Below are 26,972 nucleotides of genomic sequence, written 5' to 3'. Positions count from 1 at the left end.
GCTACGACTCTCCTGCTTCACCATCGGTCGTATTGCGTATATATTTCGTTAAAAGCCATGTAAAACTAAAATATTGCTCGTACTCAAATCATAATATTTTTGTTATTATCACACATCGATCATATTAAAATGTCTCAGAAATATGTGTACGTGCAAGGAGTCTGTACTAGTCTTACCATTGACACAAAATGTAAGGGCGAGCTGTGCCTCTTGTCTATCATTGTCGGCCGCGTATTCCAAAACCGATGCCAGTTTACCGATACAGGAAATAACCTCAAGCTCCTTCCCAGCGCGTGACACCTTCGTTACACTCTCAGACTATCGCTGTGAGGAGCTTGGAAATAACCCCCTTATCATCAAGCTCCTCACAGCGATAGCCCGTTCGCGAGCTCTATATACCGAGAGTGTAACGCGCTGAGAAGGAGCTAGATGCGAAAGCGTTGTGGGGAGCTTTTCTTACATCAACATTGTCACTTCGTTGATATCATTCCTGTATTTCCTCAGAACTAGAATTATTTGAGCTGTTTAGCAGTTCTGTGATTGTCCTCTTGTGGCTCTCGGTGCTTGTAAAACACAGTGAAAGGGAGTTTACAGCAATCTGTCATTAACTAAACCTGGCTATGGCACCTGTTTTGGCATCTGTTTGTCAACCAGATCCCTGAAAAAGAATAGTGAATGCAAGATACACAGGCCAAGACTACATGCCATGCACATTCCTACAGGTCAGTAGCTAAGAAAGTAGCCTATACAGTGGCTGCTGGTAACCCATATCAGAATGACAGCTTATCAAACATGATGAAATCAATTTCAGAGCACACACAATTGATAAAACACACACTCACCAATGTGTGTGTGAGGGCCGCTAATCAATGGTCACAATAATTAGCAGTCTCTCAGATAGTGTCGTGTCGCATCTAGATCTTCGTGCTCCCTATCGCTACATAGAGACCCACATCCCACTACAGATCACGTCAGCACGACTTTCATCAGACTAATCAGAGCATCGCATACGGGTTGCGAAACTGAAAGTCCAAATGGGATGCCTAATAATGCAACATCTAAAAGCATAAATGAGGTATTCCGCAGGAAAGTTACAGCTGTATGACTGGCAATGAGGTGGTGGCAGTGTTGATGGTGAACATAATTACAGATCGGGGTTGTCCTCCGTGTCCATGCGTGATGTTTGTGAATTGCTTTGCTATTCCATTTTGAGGTTTAATCATTAAGCTTTTATTTATAGTCATATGATATAGCATCAAACAAATATGGCAGGTAGGTATTCAGCATTCTATAGGTGTACGTAAAGGTTGTCAGTCCATAGGATGTGCATGTTCTTAAATTTCATGCCTGCCTAACTTATCTGGGACAGGCCGTTCCTGTCGCGGTCAGTCAACTTTTAAAGGGATATTACATCGACGTTTCTGTGTGTTTTTAAATCTGCCATTCCCATTTGTGTATTTATTCTTTGTTTACATTGGTTGTAAGGCTCTGTGATGGGCGGTCATCGTGGTCATCGAAGCCCTATGGAGATCCAAGGATACAGTCACTTTGATGTGTAAATCTGTACTGTTATGCACCTCACTGTCGCAGTTGTAGTAGCAGATCTACATAATAATGAAATCCAATATGTAATGCACACCAAAAGGCTTGCATTAGGTCTGCTGGTTCATATTTCAGAATAAGTGTGTTTGTTTACAAACAAGAGAAAAATCTGGTCACGTGATAAGCCTGCACCGACTGTGTGGTCATATGAGCAGAAACTCCTCCTGCGGAATAGGGCAATTAGAGTCAAGTTAAGGTTGAGGCTATGTTTAAAAACAAAGCTTCAGAATGGTTGACATACATAGTCCTTGTATTAATAGCCACTATGTATGTAAACATGAATGTTGTTCCCCTTGGTTTGTTTCAGTGTGTCACAATACAGTCATTTATAAAAACTGCCCAGACGACAACAGAAATGGATCCTCAAGTTAATAAACAGCAGAAGAGCTTCCAGGCTCAAAAGTACCGTAAAATAAAGAGGGTATTTGCGGGTCTGAATGGGCTGTACAACTTGAAAACCAAGGCCCTGGACTTCCTTGTCATCCTGCGTGAAAAAGATCCCAATACCTACAGGCAAATCAAGTATTCCGGTACAGGTAGGTACACACAGCTAAGGCAACAGACTGCATGCAGATCAAGTATTCCGGTACAGGTAGGTACACACAGCTAAGGCAACAGACTGCATGCAGATCAAGTATTCCGGTACAGGTAGGTACACACAGATAAGGCAACAGACTGCATGCAGATCAAGTATTCCGGTACAGGTAGGTACACACAGATAAGGCAACAGACTGCATGCAGATCAAGTATTCCGGTACAGGTAGGTACACACAGCTAAGGCAACAGACTGCATGCAGATCAAGTATTCCGGTACAGGTAGGTACACACAGCTAAGGCAACAGACTGCATGCAGATCAAGTATTCCGGTACAGGTAGGTACACACAGCTAAGGCAACAGACTGCATGCAGATCAAGTATTCCGGTACAGGTAGGTACACACAGATAAGGCAACAGACTGCATGCAGATCAAGTATTCCGGTACAGGTAGGTACACACAGCTAAGGCAACAGACTGCATGCAGATCAAGTATTCCGGTACAGGTAGGTACACACAGATAAGGCAACAGACTGCATGCAGATCAAGTATTCCGGTACAGGTAGGTACACACAGATAAGGCAACAGACTACAGGCAAATCAAGTATTCCGGTACAGGTAGGTACACACAGATAAGGCAACAGACTGCATGCAGATCAAGTATTCCGGTACAGGTAGGTACACACAGATAAGGCAACAGACTGCATGCAGATCAAGTATTCCGGTACAGGTAGGTACACACAGCTAAGGCAACAGACTGCATGCAGATCAAGTATTCCGGTACAGGTAGGTACACACAGCTAAGGCAACAGACTGCATGCAGATCAAGTATTCCGGTACAGGTAGGTACACACAGCTAAGGCAACAGACTGCATGCAGATCAAGTATTCCGGTACAGGTAGGTACACACAGATAGGAATACGAAAAGACAAGGCCATAGAATAGATTGTAACTCAGTATGACTTCAGATTTTCAGAAAAAGTACTTCCTCCTCTTAATGAAACATGAAACAGTGACATAGCAAGGTATGATGTGTTGAAAACAATTCATGCAGCAGCTTGATTAGGTTAAGGGGCATTCACACGGTACAACTAGTTGTATACAATTTGTTGCATGCAACACATTGCATCGTGTGAACGGGCAAGTCGGTCCAACTTTTGACGCATGCAACTTGTTGGACGTGAGTTGTACGGAATAGGACATGCTCTATTTTCATGCGACAAGTTGTATGAACGCAGCCAATCAAAACGCGTATGAAAATCACGTGACATTTACACGTCAATTTGTAAACAAAAATGGCGACGCCGATTCACGTCGGTAACTCCTGTTTTTCGGTATCCTAAGTGTCACCACTCAATAAAGGACCTATGAAAAGTAGGTACGTAGAATACCACTGTACCAAATTATATATTTTGACATTTGCATCGGTCTAGTTCTCCTGGTTAAACTGTTCATGGTGTTATTTGAAACGACAGGCTATGTGACTGTACACTGTAGTGTAGACCAATTGCAAGATGAGATTAGGTCCATAATACGTTTCTAAAACTTAAAATACATCATACACACAAATACACGTCACAGTTTTAGATTCTGTGGGAAAGTATCTATAATATGATGACATTAACAACTATTTTAGCCCAAGCATATGTATCACTAACGACATCTGAAAATAGTGTACAACGAAAAAAATGCCATTTTAGCATTTTACCAATTCACTGTTCCAAATGTGATTAGGATTATTTATTCAAATAACGTATAGCTACATGCGAAGTTTAATTACAAAACCATTGGGTGTCTGCTCTTTGTCAAAACACCAATCATCATTCCGAAAAGACTCCCATAGTGACCCATATATTCGTTTTCGAAACATACAAACTCTGGACCGAACCTCAACGTTGGATAGCGTTGCAAAATCACGGTTCTTTTCGCGTCAGGCGAGATACCTGTCACATCACATGTATTTCACACTCAGCTACGATACATACATTCCTGAATTCATCACACCATTAGGCCTAACAATCAATTGAGATTTTGTCTAAGTCACTAATACAAACGGTCCAAATGAAATCAACCGCAATATTCAAGTGTGAAACCAAACCCTGTGCTCTGAAACCTACCAGTGGGCCTTCTCATTTAAAATGTAAACAAAGCAAACTTCTAGTTTTGCTTAACATTTTCTACTATTCCGAGAGATTCGGTCGTCAATTTGTTGCATACATTAGCTCAGATTATTACGAATATGCATGGGTCGATAATCGTTGCAAGAATTGAGGAATTGATAATTAGAGTCCAGATACTTATTTGGAAAAGTCAACAGAAATCGTTCAACGTGCCGCCATGATTGACGCAAAATCACGCACACCGACAACGGTATTGGTCTGCCTTTCCACGTAGTGTCAAGGCGAGAATGGAAACGTAATAACTAATAGAACTAAATTGATTTCAGATTGATTCTGATTACTTAACTTACATGACTCATTTATGTATAGATCCCAGCATCACGGTAAAACCTACTCCAAACATTCCGGAACTGCTATCACTGAACTCGCTATGTTATGACGGGAGGTTACCGGTAGTGATGTCATATTAGTATACGTCAGCATCAACATCGTTGTACAAATTTGTTATTTTCTTCGAGGTGCGGGTGAACTAGTACACAACTCATTCAGTTCATGAAGTAGTTTACTGTTTCAATCTTGAATTATAATTTGAATATCTCTTCAAAATCGTTTCACCCAGTAAAATAATGTACTGCTGCAAAATGGGTACATGTATGCAGTACTGTTACTTATATAATCTAACATGCCATAGAATTTATGAAACTCATAATAATCAGCTGAAGAAATTGACATTCATCGTGTTATTCTTCCCATAAGATGCTATGTGAACACACTGCAACATATACATATTTCCTTTGGAGAATTGTGAAATATGCATTGTGGCAAATTTATATAGATAGGTTAAATAAAACATGCACTTCATTTCTTAAATTAAAGTAAATGTATACCTGAAGGAAATTCGTCACGTTATATTTTTATTAATGTATAACTCATGTTTGGACAACTACTTGACTTACATTTGAATTTTATCGTTTAATTGGCGGAACATTGACAGCTAAAGATTGCATCAGGTGCGCGCTTCAAAATAGGGGCCGACCATTTGAGATTCCAGGGTGGAGGTGGGTCATGGTCTGTTGGGGTTTGGGTGTGCGTTGCCCAATAAAGCCCAACATTCTGTTCTTTTAATCGAAATTTTCTATACTATAACCGAATATGAGTGGTAATATACTGTTACTTTTTTGTGTTACCGATTTCAACGTTTCTTATAAATTCGGAAATAAGCTAAAAGTATCTGGTTTCAACTGGCCAAAGGGAACTTTCAGGATTTATATAGTTCATTCTTCTATATTATAACAAAATCTGAAATATGTCTTCAGGACATTTTGGATGACAATCATTCAATGTCCCAGAAAAGGAACCGATGCGGTTATTAAAATCGATAGCTGTGTGAGAACTTTGTAGATACACATAAACAAAAAGATACTAGAATGTATTGTCCTGAGCCAAAGCAGATGCTCACCACAGACATGCATGACGGAAACTGGGTATTGCTATGACTAGGTTAAGAATTGGGGAGTTATGCCCCTTTTTGTCTTTGTACATGTGGACATTGCCCTCGTGTTTTGACGTCATGTAACGGAAAATTTGTTTTCGCCACATAAAACAAGTACGTTTTCGTATCGAATGTGTCACGTTATACATTTAATTTTCCATCATGGGGTTAAAAATTCAATAATATACAAGTACGTTAAATTGCAAAGTCAGAGGTTGGTCCAGTACCGCGCGACCGCAATTCTCGCACAGCGTTGATTTTTCAAAGCGATGCGTCTGAACATTAACTCGGCAACCAAGATTCCAGCGATAATGTAGTGAATCACAAGTTTTTTGTCAGAGATCTCGCGAGACCCGAGTTGTATGCAACTCGCCGCCGTGTGAATGCCCAGTTGTATACAACTTCAGTTCGTGCAACTAATTGCATACAACTAGTTGTACCATGTGAATGCCCCTTTAGTGACAGCTGCATGGTGTACAAGAACATATCCCCATGTCCGTGTGTGTGTCTTGTTCAGGGGAACTCCTGGAGAGGTTTGAACAAGGTCTTCCCATCTTCACGGAGAAGACGGCCAAGAGGATGCACCACTTCCCAGCCAATGACAGCGAGATGGATAAGGCCATTAAGATGTTCCGGCCCGGCAAGGACAGCCGTCTCCAGTCTATCTGTGTGTGCAACATGAAGGGCAAGCTGATCCAAAAGGAGCCCCTGTCCACTGGAGTTGCTGGCAAGAAGTCCATGTATGTCTTGGCAAACTATGTACGCACACATCTTTCCTCGGGGTGTCGGCCAATACATCTAGTTTCATTGTAGGACCTGAAACTAGTGTTTTGGCTGAAACTCGAGGAAAATCAGTATAAATGACTTCAACCCAGCTACGGGCCTGTAAACATTTATTTTATATTTATGTGACTCCTTATATCATTTTATCAGGGGTGGTGGGGTAGCCTAGTGGTTAAAGCGTTCACTCATCACACTGAAAACCCGGGTCCGATTTTCCACATGGGTACAATGTGTGAAGCCCATTTCTGGTGTTCCCTGCTGTGATATTGCTGGAATATTGCTGAACTTGGTGTAAACATGGTAAAAAAACACACTCAATGACTCACTCATTTATCAATTCTTTCTTCCAGGAAATTCAGATGAATTGGCAAATTTTCAGATTATTGAATCTAGACATTGTTCTGTATTTGGGAGCATTTGCATCTGGGGTAAAACTTCATCTCACAGTCAGTCCAAGTTTTCTTCCCACTCATGAATGTATTTTGAGTGATAGGCCATCATAGGGTCAGGACTAAAAGCCTCTCCCGGGATAGTGGAAGTAGCTGCGCCATGAGGATTGTACAGATGAAACATCTTTGTCGAACTATGTGTAATAAGTAAGAAAAACGAACAACTTTATGGATAACAACTTCTTGTTTATTTTTTTCTATATGCAACAAACCAGAAATTGTTATCCATAAAAATGAACGTTTTTCTTACTTATTTTGCCAACTTCAAAAGTTAATGTGTACTAATCTGACTTTTGAGTGTTGTATAAGTTGTTGTCTACTTCTGTAATCTACTTTTGTAAATCATACATAGATTCTTTCCTCCAATTTCAGACCTTGTGGCAAGAAACAAGAGAAGCAAACATTCTTATCCAGCGGTATGAATTTTTATCCAGTTCATTCTGTGTATTGTCTATAGTTATTAGTGTTAGAATATCAACAGTTATAAAGAGCTGACAAGAAAATACAGACAGTTTATCTGTTCATCAAAGAATGCATCACGCCCCATCATGGAATGTTTTTATTTTATATGGCATCAATAAATGGCATATTTAAAAAAAAAATGAATGCTAATTGTGTTTAGAATGCAGGATGTTTGTTGTTCTCACAGCACCATGTAGACAGATGTACTTGCCCTTGTTCTCACAGCACCATGTAGACAAATGTACTTGTTCTCACAGCACCATGTAGACAGATGTACTTGTTCTCACAGCACCATGTAGACAGATGTACAAGCCCTTGCTCTCACAGCACCATGTAGACAGATGTACTTGTTCTCACAGCACCATGTAGACAGATGTACTTGTTCTCACAGCACCATGTAGACAGATGTACTTGCCCTTGTTCTCACAGCACCATGTAGACAGATGTACTTGTTGTCACAGCACCATGTAGACAGATGTACTTGTTCTCACAGCACCATGTAGACAGATGTACTTGTTCTCACAGCACCATGTAGACAGATGTACTTGCCCCTGTTCTCACAGCACCATGTAGACAGATGTACTTGTTCTTACAGAACCATGTAGACAGATGTACTTGTTCTCACAGCACCATGTAGACAGATGTACTTGCCCTTGTTCTCACAGCACCATGTAGACAGATGTACTTGTTCTCACAGCACCATGTAGACAGATGTACTTGTTCTCACAGCACCATGTAGACAGATGTACTTGTTCTCACAGCGCCATGTAGACAGATGTACTTGTTCTCACAGCACCATGTAGACAGATGTACTTGTTCTCACAGCACCTTGTAGACAGATGTACTTGTTCTCACAGCACCATGAAGACAGATGTACTTGTTCTCAAAGCACCATGTAGACAGATGTACTTGTTCTCACAGCACCATGTAGACAGATGTACTTGTTCTCACAGCACCATGTAGACAGATGTACTTGTTCTCACAGCACCGTGTAGACAGATGTACTTATTCTGACAGCACCATGTAGACAGATGTACTTGCCCCTGTTCTCACAGCACCATGTAGACAGATGTACTTGCCCCTGTTCTCACAGCACCATGTAGACAGATGTACTTGTTCTCACAGCACCATGTAGACAGATGTACTTGCCCCTGTTCTCACAGCACCATGTAGACAGATGTACTTGTTCTCACAGCACCATGTAGGCAGATGTACTTGTTCTCACAGCACCATGTAGACAGATGTACTTGCCCTTGTTCTCACAGCACCATGTAGACAGATGTACTTGTTCTCACAGCACCATGTAGACAGATGTACTTGTTCTCACAGCACCATGTAGACAGATGTACTTGTTCTCACAGCGCCATGTAGACAGATGTACTTGTTCTCACAGCACCATGTAGACAGATGTACTTGTTCTCACAGCACCTTGTAGACAGATGTACTTGTTCTCACAGCACCATGAAGACAGATGTACTTGTTCTCAAAGCACCATGTAGACAGATGTACTTGTTCTCACAGCACCATGTAGACAGATGTACTTGTTCTCACAGCACCATGTAGACAGATGTACTTGTTCTCACAGCACCGTGTAGACAGATGTACTTATTCTGACAGCACCATGTAGACAGATGTACTTGCCCCTGTTCTCACAGCACCATGTAGACAGATGTACTTGCCCCTGTTCTCACAGCACCATGTAGACAGATGTACTTGTTCTCACAGCACCATGTAGACAGATGTACTTGCCCCTGTTCTCACAGCACCATGTAGACAGATGTACTTGTTCTCACAGCACCATGTAGGCAGATGTACTTGTTCTCACAGCACCATGTAGACAGATGTACTTGCCCTTGTTCTCACAGCACCATGTAGACAGATGTACCTGCCCCTGTTCTCACAGCACCATGTAGACAGATGTACTTGTTCTCACAGCACCATGTAGACAGATGTACTTGCCCCTGTTCTCACAGCACCATGTAGACAGATGTACTTGTTCTCACAGCACCATGTAGGCAGATGTACTTGTTCTCACAGAACCATGTAGACAGATGTACTTGCCCTTGTTCTCACAGCACCATGTAGACAGATGTACTTGCCCCTGTTCTCACAGCACCATGTAGACAGATGTACTTGCCCCTGTTCTCACAGCACCATGAAGACAGATGTACTTGTTCTCACAATACCATGTAGACAGATGTACTTGCCCCTGTTCTCACAGCACCATGTAGACAGATGTACTTGCCCTTGTTCTCACAGCACCATGTAGAGAGATGTACTTGCCCTTGTTCTCACAGCACCATGTAGACAGATGTACCTGCCCCTGTTCTCACAGCACCATGTAGACAGATGTACTTGTTTTCACAGCACCATGTAGGCAGATGTACTTGTTCTCACAGCACCATGTAGACAGATGTACTTGTTCTCACAGCACCATGTAGACAGATGTACTTGTTCTCACAGCACCATGTAGACAGATGTACTTGTTCTCACAGCACCATGTAGACAGACGTACTTGCCCCTGTTCTCACAACACCATGTAGACAGATGTACTTGTTCTCACAGCACCATGTAGACAGATGTACTTGTTCTCACAGCACCATGTAGACAGATGTACTTGTTCTCACAGCACCATGTAGACAGACGTACTTGCCCCTGTTCTCACAACACCATGTAGGCAGACGTACTTGCCCCTGTTCTCACAACACCATGTAGACAGATGTACTTGCCCCTGTTCTCACAACACCATGTAGACAGACGTACTTGTTCTCACAACACCATGTAGACAGATGTACTTGTTCTCACAGCACCATGTAGACAGATGTACTTGTTCTCACAGCACCATGTAGGCAGATGTACTTGCCCTTGTTGTCTCTGGAAGGTGTTTCTAGGAGCAACTGACTACATATATTTACAATTCATTTCATTAATTATTATTCAGAAAGTTAACAGCTGTTTTATTTTGTTCCATATTGTTGTATCTTTTTGTTTTCTGATGACTGAGAGAGCAGTCAGGCAAGTAGATATACATGTAGACCAGATTTAGATTGTTTTCTGTTTGATCGAATCTGTAAACAAACCACAAACCTGTCACGTGCGTTTACTCCTGTCACTACATGGAATGATGTGAACATTGTGAAAGGTTGGTGCATTCGACTTTCCAAGTTTGTAAGGTAGCACTGACATGCGATAGGGGAGGTAATTCTTTTGTGTCAGTCTTTTAAAATTGGAACATTTTCTTGAAGGGTACCGGTACAAGTTGCGTGTGTGTGAAGCGTGAGATCTGTGTAACATGCTTGTCTTCTCAGCTGTTCCCAGTCCCAAGAAAGCGAAGCATGGTTCTAAGTGGCAGTGGAGGAAGGCAATTGACTCCGACGTGGAGGAAGACTCGGACTTCTCGCTCAACTCAGATGAAGATGTTGATGATGATCACGACAGTGATGGATGGCAACATATGTAAGTTCACATTGCATTGTGTCAAGAATGTGCTCTGTGTTCTAGTTGACGTTCAGCCTGTAACCCTTGTATGTCCTGCCTGCTGGGGAAGGGGCACAGACTACCGGGTGTCTTAACCACCTGGCGGGACACCAGCAGGATCCAGGATTATCTTAGTATTTCATAATTGTACTACCCATGTATCTCGTCAAATTTGCTAGTGGACTTGTGTCCTGTTACCTTGTGGACATTAAGTTTGGAGTCCTGTTACCGTGTGTGAGTTTTGAGTGAAGTCCTGTTACCATGTTGGAATTTGGAGTGGAGTCCTGTTACCATGTGTGAATTTGGAGTGGTGTCCTGTAACTGTGTAGGAGTTTGGAGTGGAGTCCTGTTACCATGTGGGAGTTTGGAGTGGAGTCCTGTTTCTGTGTGGGAGCCTGGAGTGGTGTCCTGTTACCATGTGTGAATTTGGAGTGGAGTCCTGTTACCATGTGGGAGTTTGGAGGGGAGTCCTGTTTCTGTGTGGGAGTTTGGAGGGGAGTCCTGTTTCTGTGTGGGAGTTTGGAGTGGTGTCCTGTTACTGTGTGGGAGTTTGGAGCGGTGTCCTGTTACTGTGTGGGAGTTTGGAGTGGTGTCCTGTTTCTGTGTGGGAGCTTGGAGTGGTGTCCTGTTTCTGTGAGGGAGTTTGGAGTGGTGTCCTGTTTCTGTGTTGGAGTTTGGAGTGGTGTCCTGTTTGTGTGTGGGAGTTTGGAGTGGAGTCCTGTTACCATGTGGGAGTTTGGAGTGGTGTCCTGTTTCTGGTTGGGAGTTTGGAGTGGAGTCATGTTGCCGTGTGGGAGCTTTGAGTGGTGTCCTGTTTCTGGTTGGGAGTTTTGAGTGGTGTCCTGTTACCATGTGTGAATTTTGAGTGGTGTCCTGTTTCCTAGTGGGAGTTTGGAGTGGTGTTCTGTTTCTGTGTGGGAGTTTTGAGTGGTGTCCTGTTACCATGTGTGAATTTGGAGGGGTGTCATGTTACCGTGTGTGAATTTGGAGTGGTGTCCTGTTACTATGTGTGAATTTTGAGTGGTGTCCTGTTTCCTAGTGGGAGTTTGGAGTGGAGTCCTGTTACCATGTGTGAATTTTGAGTGGTGTCCTGTTTCCTAGTGGGAGTTTGGAGTGGTGTCCTGTTTCTGTGTGGGAGCTTGGAGTGGTATCCTGTGTCTGTGTAGCAGTTTGGAGTGGTGTCCTGTTTCTAGTTGGGAGTTTGGAGTGGTGTCCTGTTTCTGTGTGGGAGCTTGGAGTGGTGTCCTGTTTCTGGTTGGGAGTTTGGAGTGGAGTCATGTTACCGTGTGGGAGCTTGGAGTGGTGTCCTGTTTCCTAGTGGGAGTTTGGAGGTGTGTCCTGTTTCTGTGTGGGAGTTTGAAGGGATGTCGTGTGACTGTGTGGCATATATCTTGTTGTGAAAGGCTGTGAATGTGACGCATGTTGCCATTCTACACAAACAGTAGATTGAAATTGGATAATAAATTAGGACTTGGCCATTCAAAAAAGATATACAGGGAGATATTTACTACAATGAAAAAGGCTACAAATTGAGCTGATTGGCCAAACCACCATTCTGCTGAAGTGAACAGTGATAAGAATGAGGTGTATTTAGTGAGACTGACGTAGATGAAATGACAGGCAGCTGTCTCGCACTCGCCAAGTACACTTGTCTTCATGTCAAAGGCTGCTATTGTCAGCACTGACATGTTGCTCCTGCTCAATGTCACCTGAACAAGGTACATGTATACACTTGTCTTCATGTCAAAGTGTCACCTGAACAAGGTACATGTATACACTTGTCTTCATGTCAAAGTGTCACCTGAATAAGGTACATGTATACACTTGTCTTCATGTCAAAGTGTCACCTGAACAAGGTACATGTATACACTTGTCTTCATGTCAAAGTGTCACCTGAACAAGGTACATGTATACACTTGTCTTCATGTCAAAGTGTCACCTGAACAAGGTACATGTATACACTTGTCTTCATGTCAAAGTGTCACCTGAACAAGGTACATGTATACACTTGTCTTCATGTCAAAGTGTCACCTGAACAAGGTACATGTATACACTTGTGCTGTGTATCTTCTCCTGAGTTGTAGAATATATGTTCTATACTCTCCCAAACACCAGCTGTTACATGCAATCATATAAATATATCTATACTGAAAACTAATAATAGTTCTCACAATATGGACTATATGCCTTTCCAGATTGATAAAGAAAGTTAAATGCGTACACCTCAAACTACGTCAACACAAAGAAAAAGTAGCTTGAGAAGTGGGATAAAAAAAGAATTTTACACCTCAAATGGGGAAATTAAATAATTTGGCATCAATAATCAGAATAATCAGAATTGCTAGGCTGAATTTGAATTTTAACATCAAAGTAGGATTACTTACATCACCTTTCTATCACCCAAATAGACACTTGTTGCCTACATATTTACCCTGTACATTCCCACCATCAGTACTATCTTACAAGAGACATATGTCGATAAAGACACAATAAATTATAACATTCGCACAAGCTATGAATGATACCATCCTGTGACATGATGATCACCCGACAGTATACATCAATCTATTTTTCACTCTATTTTATGACTACAGTATGTTTGAATTTAAATTTTAAGAAAATCTTTAGAAAGTGCATGGGGCCCCATCTTCATCTAAATTAAACACTCTATGCTTCTATAAAATCACAATGTAATAAATAATAATGAATGGTACCTTTTATTTGTTTTTTGTGCATATCACCAGAGAGGTGTAGGGTATAGGAATGACTGGTGCTGGTGTTGTGTGTTTCAGGTTTACTGATGATGATGATGCAGCTCCCAATGCATTGTAAGTAACATTTCAGTGTGACATGGATAGTACACAGATTCATATACACTTCTTAACAAGGAGTATTTTTATGGATAACAATTTCAGAGATTTTTCTCAAGAAATAATTAAGCACCTGTTTTACTCTGTAGGAAAAAAGTGATGTGCCCTTTTTAGATAGTTGCTACCTACCCTTTGGCATCTGCTGACATCCTGTACACAAGACAGACTAATTTAAAGTGCAGTGTGTTATTTTTTTTTTTTTAAATATATTTGAGTACCTGTTTGTGTTGAAAAAATTGATTGAGCTCCAAAAACATTAACAAACAAAATGTTGATAGCAAACCAAAGGGTTCTACTTTAGCTTTACCGATGCCATCACTTGGGGGCAGCCAGCCTAAGGACCACACCCCACAGGTTCAGGAGGCATGGGCTACATAGGTCAACCCAAGGGGGACGTCAATCAATATCGTGGTTATATCTTGGTCAACATGGGTTCACTTGGGTCATCTAGGGTGTTTAAGTCAAACGTAGGCATTGTTTACAGTTATGTCAGTTGAATACATTTAAATGGGTTTGTGTGGTAATGGTATTGAATCCAGTGTGGTGTTTGTTGGAGTTATCTCCCTTTGATCAGATACGGACATTGGGAGCAACTGGTTTGTAACTATGTTTGAAATATCATATATATATAGCTTTGACTCTATCATGAAATTTATTAGCAGTTGTCATATAGCTTCAAAAGGATTGGGGTTACCTCAATTACAGTTTGTGTAAGATGTTTTATTATGAAACCTACCTTAGATAAGTTATCACAGAAACATTGTTAGCCTGTTTTACCTGTTATTAATTCTATTGTTTCTGAAATGGATGATCATATGGATGTACACCAACATACCACTCCTAGTCCTACACATGTTGTGAATACTGTGGTATTCGGGTGGCCCAGTCTTCTGAGGTGCCGCAATTCACTGTGAAGAGTTTTCTCCCTTAAGGGGTCAGTGTAGTGACTCTATAACCTCCAGCAAGGCCTGTGTAGTGACTCTATAACCTCCAGCAAGGTCAGTGTAGTGACTCTATAACCTCCAGCAAGGTCAGTGTAGTGACTCTATAACCTCCAGCAAGGTCTGTGTGGTGACTCTATAACCTCCAGCAAGGTCTGTGTAGTGACTCTATCACCTCCAGCAAGGTCTGTGTAGTGACTCTATAACCTCCAGCAAGGCCTGTATAGTGACTCTATAACCTCCAGCAAGGTCTCTGTAGTGACTCTATAACCTCCAGCAAGGTCTGTGTAGTAACTCTATAACCTCCAGCAAGGTCTGTGTAGTGACTCTATAACCTCCAGCAAGGACTGTGTAGTGACTCTATAACTTCCAGCAAGGTCTGTGTAGTGACTCTATAACCTCCAGCAAGGTCTGTGTAGTAACTCTATAACCTCCAGCAAGGTCTGTGTAGTGACTCTATAACCTCCAGCAAGGACTGTGTAGTGACTCTATAACCTCCAGCAAGGCCTGTGTAGTGACGCTATGACCTCCAGCAAGGTCTGTGTAGTGACTCTATAACCTCCAGCAAGGACTGTGTAGTGACTCTATAACCTCCAGCAAGGTCTGTGTAGTGACGCTATGACCTCCAGCAAGGTCTGTGTAGTGACTCTATAACCTCCAGCAAGGACTGTATAGTGACTCTATAACCTCCAGCAAGGTCTGTGTACTGACTCTATAACCTCCAGCGAGGCCTGTGTAGTGACGCTATGACCTCCAGCAAGGACTGTGTTGTGACTCTATACCCTCCAGCATGGTCTGTGTAGTGACGCTATAACCTCCAGCAAGGCCTGTGTAGTGACGCTATGACCTCCAGCAAGGTCTGTGAAGTAACTCTATACCCTCCAGCAAGGTCTGTGTAGTGACTCTATAACCTCAGGCAAGGCCTGTGTAGTGACGCTATGACCTCCAGCAAGGTCTGTGTAGTGACTCTATACCCTCCAGCAAGGTCTGTGTAGTGACTCTATACCCTCCAGCATGGTCTGTGTAGTGACACTATAACCTCCAGCAGGGTCTGTGTAGTGACTCTATACCCTCCATCAAGGTCTGTTTAGCAACTCTATACCCTCAAGCAAGGACTGTGTAGTGACTCTATAACCTCCAGCAAGGACTGTGTAGTGACTCTATACCCTCCAGCAAGGCCTGTGTAGTGACTCTATAACCTCCAGCAAGGTCTGTGTAGTGACTCTATAACCTCCAGCAAGGCCTGTATAGTGACTCTATAACCTCCAGCAAGGCCTGTATAGTGACTCTATAACCTCCAGCAAGGTCTGTGTAGTGACTCTATAACCTCCAGCAAGGTCTGTGTAGTAACTCTATAACCTCCAGCAAGGTCTGTGTAGTGACTCTATAACCTCCAGCAAGGACTGTGTAGTGACTCTATAACTTCCAGCAAGGTCTGTGTAGTGACCCTATAACCTCCAGCAAGGTCTGTGTAGTAACTCTATAACCTCCAGCAAGGTCTGTGTAGTGACTCTATAACCTCCAGCAAGGACTGTGTAGTGACTCTATAACCTCCAGCAAGGTCTGTGTAGTGACTCTATAACCTCCAGCAAGGTCTGTGTAGTAACTCTATAACCTCCAGGAAGGTCTGTGTAGTGACTCTATAACCTCCAGCAAGGACTGTGTAGTGACTCTATAACTTCCAGCAAGGTCTGTGTAGTGACTCTATAACCTCCAGCAAGGTGTGTGTGACTCTATAACCTCCAGCAAGGCCTGTGTAGTGACGCTATGACCTCCAGCAAGGTCTGTGTAATGACTCTGTAACCTCCAGCAAGGACTGTGTAGTGACTCTATAACCTCCAGCAAGGTCTGTGTAGTGACTCTATAACCTCCAGCAAGGTGTGTGTGACTCTATAACCTCCAGCAAGGCCTGTGTAGTGACGCTATGACCTCCAGCAAGGTCTGTGTAGTGACTCTATAACCTCCATCAAGGTCTGTGTAGTGACTCTATAACCTCCAGCAAGGTCTGTGTAATGACTCTATAACCTCCAGCAAGGACTGTGTAGTGACTCTATAACTTCCAGCAAGGTCTGTGTAGTGACTCTATAACCTCCAGCAAGGTCTGTGTAGTAACTCTATAACCTCCAGCAAGGTCTGTGTAGTGACTCTATATATACCTCCAGCAAGGACTGTGTAGTGACTCTATAACCTCCAGCAAGGTCTGTGTAGTGACTCTATAACCTCCAGCAAGGTCTGTGTAGTAACTCTATAACCTCCAGGAAGGTCTGTGTAGTGACTCTATAACCTCCAGCAAGGACTGTGTAGTGACTCTATAACTTCCAGCAAGGTCTGTGTAGTGACTCTATAACCTCCAGCAAGGTGTGTGTGACTCTATAACCTCCAGCAAGGCCTGTGTAGTGACGCTATGACCTCCAGCAAGGTCTGTGTAATGACTCTATAACCGCCAGCAAGGACTGTGTAGTGACTCTATAACCTCCAGCAAGGTGTGTGTGACTCTATAACCTCCAGCAAGGCCTGTGTAGTGACGCTATGACCTCCAGCAAGGTCTGTGTAGTGACTCTATAACCTCCATCAAGGTCTGTGTAGTGACTCTATAACCTCCAGCAAGGTCTGTGTAGTGACTCTATAACCTCCAGCAAGGTCTGTGTAGTGACGCTATGACCTCCAGCAAGGCCTGTGTAGTGACGCTATGACCTCCAGCAAGGTCTTTGTAGTGACTCTATAACCACCAGCAAGGCCTGTGTAGTGACGCTATGACCTCCAGCAAGGACTGTGTAGTGACTCTATAACTTCCAGCAAGGTCTGTGTAGTGACTCTATAACCTCCAGCAAGGTGTGTGTGACTCTATAACCTCCAGCAAGGCCTGTGTAGTGACGCTATGACCTCCAGCAAGGTCTGTGTAATGACTCTATAACCGCCAGCAAGGACTGTGTAGTGACTCTATAACCTCCAGCAAGGTGTGTGTGACTCTATAACCTCCAGCAAGGCCTGTGTAGTGACGCTATGACCTCCAGCAAGGTCTGTGTAGTGACTCTATAACCTCCATCAAGGTCTGTGTAGTGACTCTATAACCTCCAGCAAGGTCTGTGTAGTGACTCTATAACCTCCAGCAAGGTCTGTGTAGTGACGCTATGACCTCCAGCAAGGCCTGTGTAGTGACGCTATGACCTCCAGCAAGGTCTTTGTAGTGACTCTATAACCACCAGCAAGGCCTGTGTAGTGACGCTATGACCTCCAGCAAGGTCTGTGTAGAGACTCTATAACCTCCAGCAAGGCCTGTGTAGTGACGCTATGACCTCCAGCAAGGACTGTGTAGTGACTCTATACCCTCCAGCATGGTCTGTGTAGTGACGCTATAACCTCCAGCAAGGCCTGTGTAGTGACGCTATGACCTCCAGCAAGGTCTGTGAAGTAACTCTATACCCTCCAGCAAGGTCTGTGTAGTGACTCTATAACCTCAGGCAAGGCCTGTGTAGTGACGCTATGACCTCCAGCAAGGACTGTGTAGTGATTCTATACCCTCCAGCAAGGTCTGTGTAGTGACTCTATACCCTCCAACATGGTCTGTGTAGTGACACTATAACCTCCAGCAAGGTCTGTGTAGTGACTCTATACCCTCCATCAAGGTCTGTTTAGCAACTCTATACCCCCAAGCAAGGACTGTGTAGTGACTCTATAACCTCCAGCAAGTTCTGTGTAGTGACTCTTTACCCTCCAGCAAGGTCTGTGTAGTGACTCTATACCCTCCAGCATGGTCTGTGTAGTGACACTATAACCTCCAGCAAGGTCTGTGTAGTGACTCTATACCCTCCATCAAGGTCTGTTTAGCGACTCTATACCCTCAAGCAAGGACTGTGTAGTGACTCTATAACCTCCAGCAAGGTCTGTGGAGTGACTCTATAACCTCCAGCAAGGTCTGTGTAGTGACTCTATTACCTCCAGCAAGGTTTGTGTAGTGACTCTATAACCTCCATCAAGGTCTGTGTAGTGACTCTTTAACCTCCAGCAAGGTCTGTGTAGTGACTCTATAACCTCCAGCAAGGTCTGTGTAGTGACTCTATAACCTCCAGCAAGGCCTGTGTAGTGACGCTATGACCTCCAGCAAGGTCTGTGTAGTGACTCTATAACCTCCAGCAAGGACTGTGTAGTGACTCTATAACCTCCAGCAAGGTGTGTGTGACTCTATAACCTCCAGCAAGGCCTGTGTAGTGATGCTATGACCTCCATCAAGGTCTGTGTAGTGACTCTATAACCTCCAGCAAGGCCTGTGTAGTGACGCTATGACCTCCAGCAAGGACTGTGTTGTGACTCTATACCCTCCAGCATGGTCTGTGTAGTGACGCTATAACCTCCAGCAAGGCCTGTGTAGTGACGCTATGACCTCCAGCAAGGTCTGTGAAGTAACTCTATACCCTCCAGCAAGGTCTGTGTAGTGACTCTATAACCTCAGGCAAGGCCTGTGTAGTGACGCTATGACCTCCAGCAAGGTCTGTGTAGTGACTCTATACCCTCCAGCAAGGACTGTGTAGTGACGCTATGACCTCCAGCAAGGTCTGTGTAGTGACTCTATACCCTCCAGCAAGGTGTGTGTGACTCTATAACCTCCAGCAAGGTCTGTGAAGTAACTCTATACCCTCCAGCAAGGTCTGTGTAGTGACTCTATAACCTCAGGCAAGGCCTGTGTAGTGACGCTATGACCTCCAGCAAGGTCTGTGTAGTGACTCTATACCCTCCAGCAAGGTCTGTGTAGTGAGGCTATGACCTCCAGCAAGGTCTGTGTAGTGACACTATAACCTCCAGCAAGGTCTGTTTAGTGACGCTATGACCTCCAGCAAGGTCTATGTAGTGATGCTATAACCTCCATCAAGGTCTTTGTAGTGACTCTATAACCTCCAGCAAGGCCTGTAGTGACGCTATCACCTCCAGCAAGGTCTGTGTATTGACTCTATAACCTCCAGCAAGGTCTGTGTAGTGATTCTATAACCTCCAGCAAGGTCTGTGTAGTGACTCTATAACCTCCAGCAAGGTCTGTGTAGTGACTCTATCACCTCCAGCAAGGACTGTGTAGTGACTCTATACCATCCAATAAGGCCTGTGTAGTGATGCTATCACCTCCAGCAAGGTCTGTGTAGTGACTCTATAACCTCCAGCAAGGACTGTGTAGTGACTCTATAACCTCCAGCAAGGTCTGTGTACTGACTCTATAACCTCTAGCAAGGTCTGTGTAGTGACTCTATAACCTCCAGCAAGGTCTTTGTAGTGAGGCTATGACCTCCAGCAAGGTCTGTGTAGTGACACTATAACCTCCAGCAAGGTCTGTTTAGTGACGCTATGACCTCCAGCAAGGTCTTTGTAGTGACTCTATAACCTCCAACAAGGTCTGTGTAGTGACTCTGTAACCTCCAGCAAGGTCTGTGTAGTGACTCTATAACCTCCAGCAAGGTCTGTGTAGTGACTCTATAACCTCCAGCAAGGCCTGTGTAGTGACGCTATGACCTCCAACAAGGTCTGTGTAGTGATGCTATACCCTCCAGCAAGGTCTGTGTAGTGACGCTATGACCTCCAATAAGGTCTATGTAGTGACGCTATAACCTCCATCAAGGTCTTTGTAGTGATGCTTTAACCTCCAATAAGGTCTATGTAGTGATGCTATAACCTCCATCAAGGTCTTTGTAGTGACTCTATAACCTCCAGCAAGGCCTGTAGTGACGCTATCACCTCCAGCAAGGTCTGTGTATTGACTCTATAACCTCCAGCAAGGTCTGTGTAGTGATTCTATAACCTCCAGCAAGGTCTGTGTAGTGACTCTATAACCTCCAGCAAGGTCTGTGTAGTGACTCTATCACCTCCAGCAAGGACTGTGTAGTGACTCTATACCATCCAACAAGGCCTGTGTAGTGATGCTATCACCTCCAGCAAGGTCTGTGTAGTGACGCTATAACCTCCAGCAAGGTCTGTGTAGTGACTCTATACCCTCCAGCAAGGCCTGTGTAGTGACGCTATGACCTCCAGCAAGGTCTTTGTAGTGACTCTATAACCTCCAGCAAGGACTGTGTAGTGACTCTATAACCTCCAGCAAGGCCTGTGTAGTGACTCTATACCCTCCAGCAAGGTCTGTGTAGTGACTCTATAACCTCCAGCAAGGTCTGTGTAGTGACTTTATAACCTCCAGCAAGGTCTGTGTAGTGACGCTATGACCTCCAGCAAGGTCTGTGTAGTGACTCTGTAACCTCCAGCAAGGACTGTGTAGTGACTCTATACCCTCCAGCAAGGTCTGTGTAGTGACTCTGTAACCTCCAGCAAGGACTGTGTAGTGACTCTATACCCTCCAGCAAGGTCTGTGTAGTGACTCTGTAACCTCCAGCAAGGACTGTGTAGTGACTCTATACCCTCCAGCAAGGTCTGTGTAGTGACTCTATAACCTCCAGCAAGGACTGTGTAGTGACACTATGACCTCCAATAAGGTTTGTTGAGTGATGGTGTCTATGTGGTGTTGCAGGGACAGTGTGGTTGGCCAGGCTATTGTGAATCTGGGGGATGAGAATGAGGTTCAGACCACAGACTCCACACAACCGACTGTGCCCAACACAACAAACAGCACAGCATCGGGCACATCCCAGGACAATTACAACACTGATGTTGTGGAAACCGTCCTCACCTACACTCCAAGCAGCACTGACCCTGACACCATTGTTGTGTCACTGGCAGGCAAAACTGTAGACCTTGTCTCAAAGCAGACTTCACAGTCCAAGCCAAGGAGTTGGTTAAGCAAGACCCTAGCAGATTCACCCAAAACTCCAAGAAAAAGTAGAAAGGCTTCCAAATTATTTGAAAAGGGTCTTGGAGAAAACCTGAATGACTCAAAGGGGAGATCAGCTAAAAGAAGTAACAGTAACTCTCGAAGCAGGAAAGAGAAGTCAAGGGAGAGAAGCCTTGGTCACCCTACACAGAGCGCACTGGTGGGGAATGAGAAACGAAGGTCACCCAGGAAGAGGTTATTGGATAATGAAGGTAACCTTCCCTGTCTTCCTGGCAATGTTCTAAAGCTATGTATTCTCAATATGACTGTCACATGTCCAGGGAAATCTTGATGTGACCTCGTCATGCTATTCGATTTAAACCTAATTACCAGGGCCCTGTGTCTTGTAATGTACCAGATTGACATCAAACAATGCTGTAATCACTTCTGAAACAGGCCAAGGCAGACAGTAACAGTTACTTATAATCAGCATTAGCCGATGCCTTGTGTCAAGGATAATACATTTTTCAAGAGATATTTTGACAACATCACTGATAATAAATCTTTGTTCCCATTTTGGGGGGCTGTTGCTTGGCTGACCTTGAAGTAGTCTGAGTGATCTGCATGTCATCCTATTGTTAGTTTTCAGGTCACAATTCCTTGCTTGTCGGGATCATTTTGTGGATTTCCTATGATCATTGATGATCCTGGGTGTGTCAGTACCCTGGCCATCATCGCCATGCTATTTGCGAACATATGTGACTTTCCTCACACTTGAGGCTCACATGCCATGACACGACTGAAATAAGGTGCTTTTCATTCCCTCTCTCTCAACTCCACATTAAGCCTAAACTCACCATGCATCATGCATGTGTAGTGGCACGGAGAGGGTGAGGTGTATACATCCAGCAGTGTCCTGACCTCACCATTGTGTAGTGACACGGGTTAGAGAGGGTGAGGTGTATACAACTAGCAGTGTCCTGACCTCACCATTGGTTAGTGACATGCGTTAGAGAGGGTGAGGTGTATACAACCAGCAGTGTCCAGGGACCTCACCATTGTATAGTGACACGGGTTAGAGAGGGTGAGGTGTTTACAACCAGCAGTGTCCAGACCTCACCATTGTGTTGTGACACGGGTTAGAGAGGGTGAGGTGTTTACAACCAGCTGTGTCCTGACCTCACCATTGTGTAGTGACACGGGTTAGAGAGAGTGAGGTGTATACAACTAGCAGTGTCCTGACCTCACCATTGGTTAGTGACATGCGTTAGAGAGGTTGAGATGTATACAACCAGCAGTGTCCTCACCTCACCATTGATTAGTGACATGGGTTAGAGAGGTTGAGGTGTACATACATCCAGCAGTGTCCTGACCTCATCATTGTGTAGTGACACGGGTTAGAGAGGTTGAGGTGTATACAACCAGCAGTGTCCTGACCTCACCATTGGTTAGTGACACGGGTTAGAGAGGGTGAGGTGTATACAACTAGCAGTGTCCTGACCTCACCATTGGTTAGTGACATGCGTTAGAGAGGGTGAGGTGTATACAACTAGCAGTGTCCTGACCTCACCATTGTGTAGTGACACGGGTTAGAGAGGGTGAGATGTACATACATCCAGCAGTGTCCTGGACCTGTTAATATCATGACTCTACTGGCACTTATAGCAAGTCAAGTGGGGAGAGATGAGCTTATTCAGACATGCTCTTGTTCTCTAAAGGTGTAAGGTGTAAAGGAGCATGTAGCACACGTTGTAGTAGATGCTCCCAGAGCAGCAGTTCTGTATAGTGATTCTTTGTTACACAGTGTCTGAAGTTGCTTTGTTTCTTCCTCAGTATCTAAACAAAGTGATAAATCCAAGGAGAAGAAAGCTCCGCCGAAGAAGATCATGGTGGACAGCAATTATAAAGCAGCTGTAAAACGCAATAAAACAACAGCAAATTACAAAGACTTGATAGCTAAAACAGCAACGACAACCAGCACTGATGACACGCCACTTGATGACACTCCGCTTGATGACACCCCACTTGATGACATCCTGCTAGAGATGGAGTGTGTTGAGGAGGATGACAACGATGCATGCTTCTCACCCCCACCCTCACCACCTTCTGACTCTGACTCCGACTTCAATGCTCCGTCACATTCGGAACATACAGACAAAGGCACACTTTCAAGATCAGAGTGGAGCAAGCTGGTTGGTCATGATGACACTGCGACTCCATCCAGCTCAGGTCAAAGCAAGACAAACATCGATGGAGGCAATACCAGACCTTTAAGTGCTGAGGAAACAAAGTCAATATTCGGTGCAGAAAGTACCACGAGCTCCAGTTTTGAACAAATCAAGCCAATGGTGTTTGAAGTCAGTGCCCAACCTTCCAGCTCTGAGCCAAGCAAGCCAGTGATTGATAACGGTAGTGCCAGGCCTTCCAGTTCGGAGCCAAGCAAGCCAGTGATTGATAACAGTAGTGCCAGTCCATCCAACTCTGAGCCAAGCAAGCCAGTGATTGACAACGGTAGTGCAGGGCCTTCCAGTTCTGAGCCAAGCAAGACGGTGATGGATGCAGACAGTTCCAGGCCTGCAGACACTGAGCGAAGGAAGTCAACAGTGCAGGAGATAAAAGACGTCATGATGATGATGAACTCGTTCGTGTCGATGCAGCAGTCGCAGTTTGAAGATGAGATTGACCGAAGGGAGAGGATGCATTCAGACAGGATGATGGTGTTCAAGGGACTGGTGGATACACTCAAACTCTCCATGGACAAGGGAGAAACATGACCCTTTTGTAAAAAAGCTGCAAACTATCAAACTGGAAGTCAAACAAAACGGTTCACATTGGCACACTCTCAATGGAGATGTTCTGTCCGTGTTCAAGGAACAGGTGGATACTGTCTCTCTGCCTTATGTATGTGGCTGATATCCTCAACTCTGAGAGACATGAGAGACATTACAGCTACTGATGAACATGACAAATACTGTATTACTCCATGAGAGAGGGACATCATGAACATGTCCTTTAAGCAGAGGAAATTGTTTCTATCATAGTTACGAATCCTGGTATTCAGTCAAGGGCCCTGAAGTAACAGACATCGGCATACAGCACATCACATGACCGCCATAAATAGCTGAATTTCTAATGTCATGATGTGTTGTAATGGTGATTTTGTTTATTCATTTAGAGACGGCCGAAATGTGGAGCTGTGTTAAGTACCGGGGAATGGTGGACACACTTCCGAGAGAAACACGGGAAGTGATGTCGTCAGTTCTCCCCCCCTCACTGGACACGACATACCAAAAGTTCTGCTGAAAATGTTGGAAAGAACAGCTGAAATGATGACATTATTGGCATATCTCAAGTGCTTATATGTTGTTTCATTGTCTGAGGGGCAACAAATGCTGTGTCCAACTGCCAAATGACAACAACGTATTAAAAGTACAGAGACTCCATTTCAACGGAAGATCTGAATTTCGTTTGTTGGTTCTAGTTCCATGTGGAAGACTCATTGTTCAGAAAGAAGCAATTAATTAGCTGTGAAGCTGTCTTGTTTTACTATGCGACATCCACTGGTAGGTCGGTAGCACATTGCTACAATTCACTCCTTCATGGAACTCAACTATAATCTGATGCTGACTTTTCAACGGCCTTCAGAAACTCTGAGTGCGAATCAAGGAATGTTGTGCAAACATTTATGCCCCTTGTTTCCAAACTATTTATCTTTAAGTTTACAAGATATTATGATAAAAATATATATTTTCAGAAGTTATGAACCTGTAAACATAATCAGGATGTACGAGTAAAGTGTACTGCACCGGCGCTGGGTTAAATAAAATTGTAACAATGTCCGGGGCTGAAATCTTGCTTTTAAAAACTCATTTCTCTCGTAGGTATACATTTTGACAGGAAAGGTTTTGCTGTATTCAAAGGTAAATGGTTTGTGAATAAGGTGTACAAATATATCAACCTATTCTGTAACTTGCCCTCAGCTGGAGCTTGTGCAGGTCAGGGATATAACTTTAATAAGTATAAAGGGGGGGGCATGAATCATAGCCTTGTATTAATGACCTGAGGTGTTGGATAGTAAAACTAAAAGTACATAACTATGATTAGAAATTGTGTCAGTGAGGCAGGTATTATTTGAAAAAAACTCATGACAAGTGCAACCAAAATGCACACAATTGTTGTCTCGCTACATTGAGATGTGCATAGTGTGTTGCAAGGGGACTGATTAAGCAATTACTGTTGCCAAGCCTTGCCTGAAGTGCAACTTCCTCAAGTTGCTTTATGTGCTAATGTGATGCTTTGTGCTGTGTATAGTGGCTATTACTTACGCAGCTGTTTGGGTGGGTGGGTTTTATACATTTCGAAAATTCTTGACACTTGTTGATGTTTATTCAGTAATGCTGAACCTGGCCTTGTTGATAATACATTTTACGGACGCTATGACATTGCATATTAAAGGGAGATAACTCCTCCAGCCTCCAGCGTAAATTGACCCGTCTGTCATGCCACATTCACACGGATCCCAAAATATTATTTGTTGATGATATGACACACTTATATTATTATTATTTCATTATTTATATATTATATCATTGAAAAATATTATTTCGATTCTGATTCTGCTAGGCACGTCGTGTTCCCTCTAGGGGTGGCGCAAGGACATGGCTCGGCTCCCTCGCCATGAAGGGCCTTCACAAACAACATCTAAGTCCAGCTGTACTCATTCAGAATAAATCTATTTAACCAGTGAATCATATTAAATTAGAATCCTCATACACGCAGACCGCTCTCAGCATTGTGACAGGTACAGGGAATTACTAAACACTATGGATTCTAAAAGGTTGCTTTCCAAAATAAGTAATATCAAGTCATATGATTTGGCGTACTGTTTATGAGTGAAGCTACATATGTAAGAAATTCTAAATATATTCTATTCTATGTCCTGTACATATATAAATCTTCACGTAAGCCGTGTTAAATGGTTGTGAACATGATATTGTAACAGTATGTTTTCGAGAGAGTTGTATATCACCTTGAACAGTTTTGGGATTTTTGTTGTTGCCGACAAAGATCAAAATGTTGTTTTAGGACACATTAATATAACGACGTACATACAGTAGAAAAACCCAAGCACAATTTGTAGTTTGTGGATAGAAGTACAGTAGTAGCGGTATAAGACAGTGACGAGTCCAGTCGCGTAGTAGCTGCGGCCACGTGGACTGTACACACTCCAAATGCTGACTCCATGTGCACGCTGGTAAGTGGGGTGTTTCTGGGGGTGAGAGACCCCCTCTTCAACATCTGATGACATTTTGTATGCGCAAATCCTACCCCAACATAACGGGTTGATTTGGCTGTTAGAGTAAAATTATATATAATGGTATACATGTAGAGTTTGTAGGGAGAAGAACAATTAAACATGTCATCACTTTTCTACAAATCTCTATTTTCTAACTGTTAAATAATGTGTGCGATTTTTGACACGTTCTCCTTGTCTGAAAAGATT

The 26,972-nt window shown here is 43.5% G+C and overlaps 1 protein-coding gene across 3 annotated transcripts; it reads left to right on the top strand.

The window, feature by feature from the left end:
• The first annotated feature begins 387 nt into the window (after positions 1–387).
• LOC124139824 (dentin sialophosphoprotein-like) lies at positions 388–26,217 on the top strand. Of its 3 annotated transcripts, XM_046507184.2 has the most exons (8): positions 388–722; positions 1,910–2,138; positions 6,266–6,488; positions 7,353–7,396; positions 10,751–10,898; positions 13,712–13,747; positions 21,230–21,741; positions 23,303–26,217. In XM_046507184.2, exons 1-8 carry the CDS (start codon positions 702–704, stop codon positions 24,241–24,243), a joined length of 2,154 nt encoding a protein of 717 aa, XP_046363140.1. In that variant the 5' UTR covers positions 388–701; the 3' UTR covers positions 24,244–26,217. The 3 variants fall into 3 exon arrangements, with proteins under 3 accessions (XP_046363140.1, XP_048243554.1, XP_048243553.1); XM_048387597.1 differs by lacking the exons at positions 388–722; positions 1,910–2,138 and adding an exon at positions 2,146–2,754; XM_048387596.1 differs by lacking the exons at positions 388–722; positions 1,910–2,138 and adding an exon at positions 2,765–3,034.
• Positions 26,218–26,972: the final 755 nt, after the last annotated feature.

This window comes from Haliotis rufescens, unplaced genomic scaffold (genome assembly GCF_023055435.1).
Source record: "Haliotis rufescens isolate VD_foot unplaced genomic scaffold, xgHalRufe1.0.p SCAF_7, whole genome shotgun sequence".
In the NCBI taxonomy this organism is placed as follows: Eukaryota; Metazoa; Mollusca; class Gastropoda; order Lepetellida; family Haliotidae; genus Haliotis; species Haliotis rufescens.
This window is presented reverse-complemented; position numbering and strand designations above follow the sequence as displayed.

Bases quoted from the DNA above. Each gene is read 5' to 3' on its own strand.
- LOC124139824 (XM_046507184.2), top strand. From the start codon at position 702: ATGCCATGCACATTCCTACAG. The intron at 2,139-6,265 runs GTAGGTACACAC...TGTCTTGTTCAG, and splicing joins AATCAAGTATTCCGGTACAG to GGGAACTCCTGGAGAGGTTT. The intron at 21,742-23,302 runs GTAACCTTCCCT...TTTCTTCCTCAG, and splicing joins GAGGTTATTGGATAATGAAG to TATCTAAACAAAGTGATAAA.